At 35.8% G+C, this 12,293-nt stretch overlaps 1 protein-coding gene across 1 annotated transcript; it reads right to left on the bottom strand.

The window, feature by feature from the left end:
- Nucleotides 1–4,375: 4,375 nt before the first annotated feature.
- Nucleotides 4,376–6,586, bottom strand: LOC113756468 (the record flags this gene model as incomplete). Its single annotated transcript, XM_027300145.1, has 4 exons — nt 5,144–6,586; nt 4,942–4,971; nt 4,801–4,830; nt 4,376–4,575 (listed from the first exon to the last, which is right to left on the bottom strand). Coding segments are annotated over exons 1-4 (1,703 nt in total), but the record flags the coding sequence as incomplete, so codon positions are not given.
- Nucleotides 6,587–12,293: the final 5,707 nt, after the last annotated feature.

The following is a 12,293-nucleotide window of genomic DNA, read 5'->3' on the forward strand; positions in this document are numbered from 1 at the left end:
GAGAAATTTCCAATTTGATGATGAATTTTAAAAAGTTTCTGCAAAATGAGTGTTTTAAGTGTAGACTTCCGTCAAGGGGTCTGCATTCGCATTTGACAACTGAATGCATTCGCATTTGACAAATGTGATGTCCCCTTGAATTTTCAATCCAAAAAAGGGGAAAAAAAAGAGAGTTACTTCAGACCTCGCATTTGCCAAATGCGAGGTCAAGTAACCTCGCATTTGTCAGCCGCGAGGTCATGGAACTCGCATTTAACCTATGCGAGGCAGGGAGCCATTTATATTTCAATCCAAGGCTCTTGCGTTTCTTTTCTTTTCTTTTCTTTTTTGCAAAATTAAGCAAGCTATTTTTTTTAGAGTGTGAATTTTGTTTTTTGTTTTGTAAAATTATGGAGGACGAATTTGTAGGTTATTAAGTGATTGCCAAAAAAAAATCCATTAATCTTGAATTTCACGTTAAAACCATACTGAATGATAATTGATATAATCAAGAGTAAATCATTATTTTAGCATTTATGTAATGTTTAAAGAAGATATTAACTAAGCACTAATATTACTTAATTGGACAGATGCTTCCACATACTTCAGTAATTCAACAAAATTGGCACCCCAAATGCCATATCATCCTCAATATCGCATAAAATACGACTAATAATCACTGAAGAAGTCATTGCTTTTCTTATCAATCTTCACTAAATTGTTTTCTTTTTCCACGGTTAAACAGAAAGGGACATTCTCTCTCTCTCTCTCTCTCTGCTTTTTTTTTTTTAATGGCAAACTCCATTCATAGATGAGGGATGCTAACCTTTTATTTTATTAAACCATAAAGTAAATAAACATTACAAGAGTTTGGAATGAGCATACGTGACCTGAATATAATCATGACAACTACTACGAAATGGCTAGCTAAAAAGAATCTATGTAAACACATATGTACCATCTAATAGCACGCTTTCTGAAAGAAGTCATCTATGCTCTATCTAAAGAAAATGATCATCGAGCTAGAGCTAGAAGAGAGTCCACGGAAGTGTGTATCAGCTATGACAAGATTTCTTTTTTACGTAAAAAGGGATTTTATTGAATAGAACATGAATGTACACAAGAGCAGAGGAATCTGCTACACAAAAGTACTTCTACAACCAATTAAGCTATACAATAATACTACTACAATGAACTAGACTCCAATTGAGCAGACTATAGAGCCTCTTGTGCATGAATAGTTTTGGCAGAGATATCCCAGAATTCTTTCTTATTTAACTCTTTTAATGCCTTCTTTACCTCTTTCAGTTTCAAACAGAAAGTCCTCATAGGGTCACCTTGAAATTCAGTACGCCATGCCTTATGAAGTAGCTGAGGGAAATCATTGTGAGACATCCAAAATCCATGAAATTTGAAAGGCTTAGCTATGAGAAGCCCTCTTAGATAAATGATCCGTGACATGATTAGCTCCCGGAAACATTGTGAAATTGATATAAATGCTTGGGAGAGTTGCCGTAGCTCCTCCATCTCCAACAATATGGATATGACAACTTGCTAAGCAGAGTGTTAACCAAAGCGAGTCAAGCTGTATATGGAACCTGTTATAAGTTCTGTTCAAACATTGATGTACACAAAACAACACAGCCTTGATCAATTTCCTGATATATGTACAGGAAGTGATCAGCTCAATTATCTCAAAAACCAACATAAACTTCCACCTACAAGCCTTGTGAAATTTCTGATCAAGTTAATATGTTTCTAGATGCTTATCCAACCATAAATTCCATTATAAGGAAAAGTCAAACACTTTAAGCATACAATTTACAATCACTTGCTTCAAACACCAGAAAATTCATGACAGCTATAAGAAATAAACTCTTCAATTTGGTTCAAGAATTTTGGATTGGATTGGCGTCCATGATGTACCAAGATCATTTTAACCCCTGTTGCTAAGGTAACATAAAGCAAGGCATTCTGCAATAATTTAACTAGGTGGCAGAACTAAAAGGCTAACTACGCAAGTGAGACCGAAAATGAATAGAATGCTAAGAAGTCCAAGAGGTTAAGTTCGTTTCTAGCATATTCTCCATATGGCAAGAAGTCCTAGAGGTTAAGTTGGTTTCTAGAATATTCTCCATATGCCATCATCAAGAACTAGAAATTATGCCATTGTTTCTTTTGCTTTTTAGAAACTAATATGCCATTGTCAAACTCAAACTTCATGGCATTAGAATTTCTTCAAAAAAGTGACCCTTATACAGGTTGTATGCCCCAATCCCCAACTCTTGCTTCTACCAAGCTAGCAATTTTTTCCATGGTTGATTGTATGAACAGATTTAAAAAATAAAAATAAAAACAGAGGAGTTGTACAGTCCGGAATGGGTATATTCATTCTAGCTCCTCAACCAAGAAAAATTCACAGTTGCCCTCACAATTAACTAAGATTGGGATCAAAACTTCCATGCATTCATAAGCCTACATGCAAGTACAAAATATTTAGATTCTTCAAAATCTAATCATATTATGATGGACCCTATGATCAGATTTAGGATGGAAGAAGGTTGATGTTGCAGAAAGAAAGACCACTGTGCCAGCAGTGTGTCTTGAAATAGCAAATGGACTGGGTACCTCAAGGTTTCTATTCAGGCAAAACAGTTATTTAGGTGTATTACCTAAGCGAGCCTCATTATGCAAATGTTGATGATCTAGAATTGTTAACAGTGATAACTCAGAATTGTAAGACTAGATATATGGTGCAAGGACCTACAGGTTGCATCTCAAAACTATACATAGTTTCTCAATAACAAGCAAAACTTCAAAACAAGTAGCTAATACATACCACTACTTAAAAAGGTAAAACAAATTGCATCGTTTAATAGTAAGTAGCTAATAGCAGTTTTTTTTTTTTTTTTTGTTGTGAGGGGGTTACAAAAGCATGAACTAGAACCTGAAAACCTTACTGGTCTGGTAGCATTACAACCCATCAAGGTACTGAAGAAACAGCAATACAACAAAACTAAAAGATGGACAACTTAACTTAGCCACTAGAATGCCACAAACAGACGATTCACTAAGAGAATCCTAATTGATTCAGCATATTTTAAGCATTAACCGTATATTAAGCTGCCAGCTAGTAAACTTTCAAAATTGCCAAGTTATAAATAGCAATGCCAATACCGTGGATGCTAATCACGAAATCCAACATACGGGTATCATGCAAAAATGCCAAATGGCTGGTCACATGAACACTAGAACCAAGTCAAAGTTATCGGTAACTCAAAAGAAAATGATGCAGGACTAGCTGTGAAGTTATATGCAAATACCACTAATTTTATCTACACCTGTCTCTGTGGTTTTCTTTCTGTATTTACGTTTACTCTGGCTCTGGGGTGCAGTGGGTCATTTGACCCAAGGATTTCCCCTCCCAGAAGATATTTCCTCAGACTCGACAGAAAAAAATGGAAAAAGCAGCACAACCCACATGATATTTACATGCAAATTGACATCAAATCTGAACTTTACATCGGATTAAAGTATTAAATAAATATAAAACGCATAAAAATCAGACTTTGCAACAAAAGTTCATACCTTTTATGCTGTTTGTGAGCTACAGAGCACAGCCACGAATTTGAAAGCCATTTGCAAAGGGAAAAGAAAATGTGCAGCGCAAAGGGTCACAAAATTGGTTGGGGATGACTGCTGAGGCAGAAATGGCAGCTGGTTGGCGTGCAAATGGCGTCTGGTGGAAGCTCAAAAATGGTGGACAACAACCGACGAGAAAGAAAGAGATTGAGGGATTTTGGGCAATTTCCTCTTGGAAGCTTGGACTGGTGTCTAGCTAAGCAAAAGACGAGAGAGTGAGCTGGATGTGCATGTGCAAAGTTTCGTTCCGATTTCTGCCCCTCTGCTTATGGATTTGAATGCCGAATGTTTGATGTAAAGAACGGAGCTCTGTTTTTGGGTTTAGGTGAAAGAGACTGAGAAATGCGAGGTTTTTTTAAAAAATGTATCCTAGCTCGCATTCGACAAATGCGAGCTAAGTAAGTTACAAATGCAAACGACCTCATTTTAGAAACGCCTCTGCCAATAGCCTTGCCTGTAGAAACTCTTTTTTTTTTTCATCATAATTCAAGAATTTATTCTTTCTTTTCAGCCATCAATACCAACACATACCACTTTGAAATGAAGAATTGTACGTGCTTATATCTAAATAGTTGATACAATCATACAAGTCAAATATGAAACAACAAAAAAAAAAAAAAAGATAGTATGAAAAGTGATGTACCAATCCAGAAAACTTAAATACACAAGTTAAAGATGAAACATCAAAACAAGCTGAAAAATGAAGTTCAAATCCCAGAAATTCTAAGCCAAAGTTTTGGACTACAGTATAAACCTTTGTTGGGAAGCATCATACTTCCACAAGAATGTTATTTTAGAAGCCTTGCTGCCAGGACTTGAGTGTTTCACATTAAAGACTTCTGCGCCTGGATCCGGTGGATAGTCAACTGCTTCAGAGGTATCCAGCTCGCAACTGATTAGCCTCTGGTCTTTGCCCGGACTACTGCTAAGTTCCCTGGCCTTTTCTAGTACAAACTGACATGTAGGTAAGAAAATGATCAGCAAAGGAAGGTTAGTACACAGGTCGAGCTAATCTGAGTAAATATGCGACGCAATGAAACAATTTTTTTTTCAATGTGTACAAAAGTTATTTAATTTGCATGCTACAAATCATACGTTCACAGGATTGCAGTTTGAATACATCGATAAAGAGGGCATCACTAATCTAAATTTATATATTAAAAGGTAAGAACAGCTTACCCTACTCAGTCTGTCATGAATGGCCATGTCCTGCACAAGAATAATTCCATTGGGAAGTATAGTTTGAAAAGAAAAATTAAAGGGGACATTATAGATTCAAAAGAATATTTAATGAGCTAGATGATGGATAGAAGACCAAACCTTGATTGGCAGCTCATCCGTAATCTTCATCTGCAAAAGAATTGAAACTCAGAAACCCATGCATAGAGAAGAGAGAAAAGGGAGGGGTAAAGATTTTTACGTCCATTGTCGAATAGCATCACATATAACTCTCAAACCAAGTAAAGCAACAAAAACATATTCACGGAACCTTAGCTAAGTGGTTAAGAAAGAAGTGTAGTACCTGATGTTCAGGATAGACGATCAGTTTCAAATCTTCCCAATGCTCTAACGTCCTGTGAAAATACTTCAATCGCAAAAGCCACTCAATTGAATGTCCTCTAAAGAACAAACTAAAGTGAATCTGAAGTTTTTTCGACGCATTGCAAGGAAGAAAAGGTTTATCGCAGTTGTTGAATTCAAGCAACTCTAACTTTGGAGCATCAAGTTGAGTAGCTGACATGTGACTGCAATCTCTAAAGATCAATCTCTTGAGATTTTGGTTTGAGATCTTGAAACCCGCATAACTTTTGCAGCCGCGTATATCCAATGTTTCAAGAAAGAGAAGCTGAGATATCGGTGTCTCTAACATATCTATGTCAGCGGCACCATTCGCATATATCTTCAACTCCTTCAGTGCTGTAGCACAGGCTGTCCAGTCAATGGTCAATGGCCAAAGTTCTTTGACTTCTTTCAATGTCGCAAATGAGAAAGTACGAAGCTTAGCTGCATTGATTTGAATAATGTCAACCATATCACAGAACAAACACTCAAAATCCTTCAATTCAGGTAAGTTCGGGACAGAGAGAAGTTTGTCCATCCAACTGCAGTATGATATCTTCACATACTCAACCAGTGGGCATCCAAGGAGAAACCTTTCCAATAGAGACTTATCATCAAAGCAGGAATGACATAATGAAAGGCTCTGAAGCTGGGGAAGTTTGATGTCCAAACAAGTCGTAAATCTACAACCGCTCAAGCCCAAAATTTTTAGCCACCTAGCTTCAACAACAAATTGAGGTATAGCATAATGGAGCCTTTGACGATTCGAAAAAGCGTTAACGCGATGACCAACATCTTTACCACTGGTGAAGCAGTCAATGCGAAGAACAAGCTCTGGCACAGACCTCATCATTGCATAATCAATCCATAGATCCAATCTTCGAGCCAGTGAGCCCATCTTAGGGCAGTCAATGTACAATTGGAATCTCTGTATATTTAAGTTTTCTATAAAGCGCCGTCTGATGAATTTTCCTGCCATTGACAGGAAATCGCCTCTTCTGCTGCCACTGCCAGTACAGTCAAACGTTGGACCAGGAACCTCTGCACCACGTTCTTGAACCCATCCTACTCCTTTTTCTTCTTGTTCTTCGACCTGGTCCGACGAAGTGCAGATAAAATGGTAGACAACAAATGAATAAAGGGTCCAGATACGATACCAGGACTTGGACAGGATGGAGGTGCAGGCAACATCTCGGGTGGGTAAAAACGAATAGATGTGATGAATGATCGAATCAGACAGCCGGGAGAAGTGATTAAGGTTCGCATCCTTCCGAGTTGTCTTAGGTTGCACCTCGTTCCCTGTCAATGACCAACAAAATGAAATCATTGATATTTCATTAGTAGTCCGTGTCAAAGGGTACTGATTGAAGAGCTTAGTGAATTCGTAAAGACTACCTGGTTCCATGATGGACAAATATCAAAAGAAACCTTAGTAACACTTCCTGCAGTAGAAAGAATAACGTTAGAATAAGATCTTCAAAATTCAAGTTTAGATATACTTTTTTTTTTCTTCAAAAAAAAAAGCAAAAATTGAAATTAAAGCGAGAAAAGTGTTCTAAAAAAAAATAAAATTATCCACATCTAGTCGGACTAGTAGCGTAGAATGGCGCAATCACGACTTGGATAATCATGTAAACGTCAAAACTATCTATACTATATATATTATATATAAAGGGAGAGCATTGAATTTGCAGTGAACTTTTTTTTTTGGTCACTTTTTAGATTTTTAACTTTTCACAATCATTGAATTATAACTTTACCATCTAATCACATATTACCAACCAATGTAATCACACTAATTTTCACCCATAACCATTTGCAAAAATGTAACCACCAAATTAATTAAAATTTCATTCAAAAAATTTTTAAAAGATCAAAGTTTTTTTTTTTTTTTGTTCATGAAAATTTTATACTAAATTCTTTCATATAAAAAATGATTGTTCCTAAATTACATACTTCGGGTGGGCCCTTATCACTAGTCATTTTTCAAGAAAGTAAACTAATTTTTTACAATTATTCATGATCATTCAAAAATGAGAAAAACTGCGTCATTAGATGTCAATCTATACCACTGTTCATTTGTTGAGTTTGTTAATTGTTCGTTACCCCTTCCCATCTAATCAAAATTCATCTATTTGGGAATTCTAGGATAGAGAACAAATTCAAGTTCCTTTCGTTAGTTTGGCAGTGAAAAGAAAAGAAGAAGTTACTCGATTTTCCCTTTATTTTGTTGCATCATATTCCAATAGTTCCGCAAGGGCAAAGTTGGGAAATCCGCAAGTTTAAACTAACGATCTTTTTTCCCGCATTTTTCAAGGGCTCGACAAAAATAAACAAATAAATTATTTATTCTCTGATGACAAAGGATCTTTAGAAATCCCTCCATTTCTCCTCTTCAATTCTTCTGCAGTGAAACTCCCAAAACAACGACAACATTTAGACCAGGGCAGGTACAGTTGCAGATTACAGCATGATGACAGGGGAAAAAATGGAGGAGGGAAAAAAATGGAACAAGTCAAACTTGGCTTAAAAAAAAAGTGTTTGAATAATGAAACAGGAGTCTTGATTTAGCAAAACCATGATCCTCTGCCAGGATGATCAACATAACAGATGAAGATAAATAGATTCTATAAGAACTCATGTGCAGAAACAATCACAAACAGATGAAGATAAATAGATCCTATGAAAAAAATCATGCGCAGAAATGTATTTCAAACAGTGGGAATTGGATTTCAATCAAAATCCAATACATGCACAGCTTACCTGAATTAGGATTTTGTCATATAAGTCTGTAACCCCTAAACAATCAAGATAAATTCCTCAAAATCAATTCTAATCTTACCAAATGGGGATGGCATGCAGGGCAACCTAAGTACAATCGAGGTGGAATCTCAAAAATCAAGAAATTCAACTGCAACATTTGAATAAAATTGAGACATTTGCTCCAATCCAATGTCAGACTGGGTATTTTTTTTTCTTTGTGATTAATCTCTTTCCTTAAGAAAAATTTCCATGTAGAAGAGGATGAATACCTGCAAACTTATGACCAGCGGCTGCGGGGGGCTTGGGCTCAGGGAGATGTGAATTGGTTGGGAATGGGAGAAAGAGTAAATGGTGCATGAGTGGATCCCTTAAATACACTTGGAAGTCAGGACCAAATTTAATTACTCATGCTATTTTCATTTTTTTTTCTCTAACATGAAATAAGTTAACAGTGGACGAAATTGATGAAAAATAGTTCTAACTCGTGATTTGTATTCAGAGATCCCGCAAAAATGCCAGCATAGGCTCACAAATGTGTTACAGTGTGAAAATTTTGAAGTCCTATTTTCAGACTTTAACGGCTACTTCCCGACAAATTGTTTTTTCTTTTTTTTTTTTAAAATAATGAGTCATATTAGATCACTTGATAGTCAAAAATTCTTTATCCGTTTAATGAATTTTTTTATTTTGACATTTGGCCTTGTCACTTTCATGTAAATTGCTTGTTGACTGTAAGCAATGATTAAAACTCTTAATTATGTTTGAATTCTAAATTGTAATCCTGGCTTTTCATTTTTTTTTCTTTTGAAGAAAAAAAAATGCATAAGTTTTTTTTTTTTTTGGGCATAAGCTATCTTTTGTTCACTTGTAAATGAGAGGGTTACAATGTTACATGATGAATATTGCTTTTGGGTGACAATCTTTGACCTTCCATTGAGCTTGCCATGCTGTCTTTATTGGAGGCCAACAACAATCAGATTTTGTTGAGTAACATCTATTCTTTTTCACCATATTACACTTGCCACCATTTTTCCCATTTTTTATTTTAAAACAGAGATGGATTTTTGGCATAAATCTTTCTTGGGTGTTTTCTCTGTAGACACCAAATTTTTGGTGAAATTTCATTTTTAGTTTTTTATTTGTTGTGTTCATTTTTAGTTTTTAGTTTCCAGTTTTATTTTTATTTTTAAGTTTTATCATAGAATTTGTTGAAAAAGGGAAAAAGAAAAAAAGAAAAAGCATTCAAAAAAAAATATGATTTAGTCGTTTGTAATTTAAATTCAATGCTTTCTTGAAAGAAAAAATGAAAAATATGAAAATGAAACAAAAAAGATGGAAAAATGGCCATTTTTGTTGTTTTTAGTTGTTTAGTTTTTAAATTATTTTCATTATTGGAGGAGGAAGGCGGTAATAAAAATCATGATTTGCTGTTTGATTTGAAGTAAGTCGGGTTGATGTTTGGGAGCTTTGAGTAGGGTATTTACAAGTTCATGGGGTCACATAAATGCTGTAAACATGCTGGATTTGCAAAGAGGAAGTTGTGTGAAATCTGTCGTGTTCTTGTCGCATCTTGCTGCATTTTTACATTTCCCTGCGTTCGGAAGATGCACGTGTTTGTGGTGTAGCCTGATGCATTATCTTAGGCTGTTTCGTGTGTGTTAGTGTTTAATCCATTCAATGAAAGGCTTAAACAATGCATTGTTGTTAAGATGATGGTTGGGATCTTTGTTTGAATGATGAAAAATTGTATGTCGTTCTCAATGTTTTTCTGTTTTGCTTTCTCCATGAAACACTCCCGTAAAACTGGTTTTAATGTCTTGATAAGTTGCCAAGGGCTTTTGCAATAGGAAGCTTTGAATGAATGCAACCCAAAATGAACTTTGAATGGGTTATTAGTTTGCATATTTAGTCCATTGCGTTAGGTTGGTTCTCGGCAATCCACCACAAGCTCTCCAATCCGCTAATGAGCTCTAAGGTGGCTGAAATTCTTGCTGCACTTTGTTTCTTTTTTTTTTTACTGCTATTTTTGTTTGTTTTTGGGTATTCACCAATTCAGTTTTTCTGTCTTAAACCTGCAAATAAGATTTCATGTTTGATTTGGGTCAATATTTCTGTTTTAATGAACTTGTTTGTATGATGAAATGGATGTAATTGCTGCTGGAATCTGCCGCAAGTTTGAGAAAAGGCAGCCGCTGGTTCATAGTTGCAGAAATTTGCTGTTCCTTATATTTTGTATGCTCTGTCCTCCTAAATCTTCGCATGTGATTGTTGTTTAGTTGTGATAATGGACTGCATAGTTTGGGTAGCTGATGACTGACCGGATTATTAGTTGCTTTGAACGAAATATGCAAAGAAAAGATGAAGGAATCCAGAAACCAGCAAGAAGGTTCAGTTATAGTAGTCATGTTTCACTCCTTTTCCTCTCTCTTGTCCCAATTTCTTGCACCTTTTATTTAGTTAGAGAACCAATCAGGACTTCCTTGAGATGTTCGGCATGAATGCATTTAATCTGGATAAGGAGATTGCATGAAACTAATGGCAAATGAAGAAGAAAGCTCCTGCTGCATTTTTTTCTGTTCTTCTTTCTTTGTTGTTTATGTTCCTTTTACCTTGGATGATTAGCTCAATTTCTCTGCTTCAATCCTGTAATGCAGTTGCACGTCTTAAGTGACGTTTGATAGGTAGAGTTTGGATATTTGTTGGGCTGTGTTTGCATGATAATGGCAAGAAGCCACGGCTGGAAATAGAATTTGCTGCAAAGGAAGTTTCTCCTACGTAGATTGCATGCATGAATATAAAGGAAGAATTGCATTCTAACCCCTTGCTTCTTATCTAACTCTACTATGGCCCAATCAATCACATGATTTCCTCAATTTGGTCTTTGGTAGCTTTTAATTTTGCAACTTCATTGCTTGTTTGCTTCAATTAACTACCATGCTTTGTCAATTGCACTTAAGTCATGACTTTAGGGGCTTTATGATCAAGTGAGTTGATGTTTTGCCTATTTTCTTTAATTTTTCCAAATAAATTGGTACCTTGACCATTTCTTTTATTTTGGAGGATAAATAAGTGATTTCACTTCATTTGGACTCAATTGCAAGGGAGGTAACCTCTATCTCCTTGATTTTCATTTCTCCTATGTGATCCAACGTGCTAAGTGTGAATTGCATGTCTACGTTGCTTTCCTTGCCTTTCTTTAATTCCTTTCCTTTATTTCATTTACTTTTGCTTTTTATTTAAGTTATTCATTATGGGGTATGTGATCCAAAGTTTTTGGGCCTTAGTAGCTTTGGGGGAGACTTGAGGGGCCAAAGTGTAATTTTTAGAAAGCATTTTCATGCAAATCATGCAAGAACGTGAAACAGGTTCTGCAATGAAGAAGTGTTTCTGCAATCAAGAAATATTACCGCAGGTTACACTTTTTGCAAGCAAACTCCAACTTCAGCACAAGTTTGATCAAAACATTTCAACCAAGACGTCCAAAACCTTTATCCCAGCAACATGCAACATGATTTCAACATCCAAGCAAAGCAAAAACATAGCAGGGAAATTGTTCAAAATGTTAGAAGATGGCTTGGCAGAATTCTAGTTCATTCCTTTTTAGCAATTGTCTGGTCATGGTTCGAATGTTCCAAAACCCAAACATGTAAACCCAAACCAATCTTCCAAATCTTCTTTTTGCAAACAAGGTTAACTAACAAACTGAATGGCCGACACTTTAGTGAGCCAATGCAGGTAAGGAAACAGCAAAGAGAATGCGACAACTTTTTTTGGTTCTGCTGCAAATTTTCATGTGCAAAGTTCTGCATTTCAGCAAAGCAAATGCGTACAACAGCCTTGAAATTACTCCAATCCAACATGGCTAAACACCTATGAACAATGGGACTCTTGGAGGATTTTCATGCTAAGTTTCATGCAATGAACGAAAACAAGCAGCTTATGCGACTGATTTAATTAAGCTTCAACCACCGAAAATAAAAACTGCTGCACTTTGCTTTCAACTTAGATTTTCGATTCAAAAACAGCTTTGGATTAGATGTTTTTCGACCCAACATTACAACCTTAAGCTAAGCAACAAATTGCACAATGATCACAATCTAAATGACCAGAAAAAATAGAAATGCATCGTCCCAAAGCTCTGAAAAATAAATGCAGAAATGGTTTTGGTAACCAGATTTTTCCTTTTCATCGTGCAGACCAAGTTTTGGTTCATAGACAAGGCTTTGATTAGATATTCCTCATTTCAATATCCCACTTTACTGAGCAACAAAAACTACATGATGATCACAATCAAATGACCAGAAACTTGGAAAGGTACCACACGAAAATTCTGGAAAAATGCAACTACT

The sequence above is a fragment of the Coffea eugenioides genome, unplaced genomic scaffold (genome assembly GCF_003713205.1).
Source record: "Coffea eugenioides isolate CCC68of unplaced genomic scaffold, Ceug_1.0 ScVebR1_2364;HRSCAF=3379, whole genome shotgun sequence".
Classification (NCBI taxonomy): domain Eukaryota; kingdom Viridiplantae; phylum Streptophyta; class Magnoliopsida; order Gentianales; family Rubiaceae; genus Coffea; species Coffea eugenioides.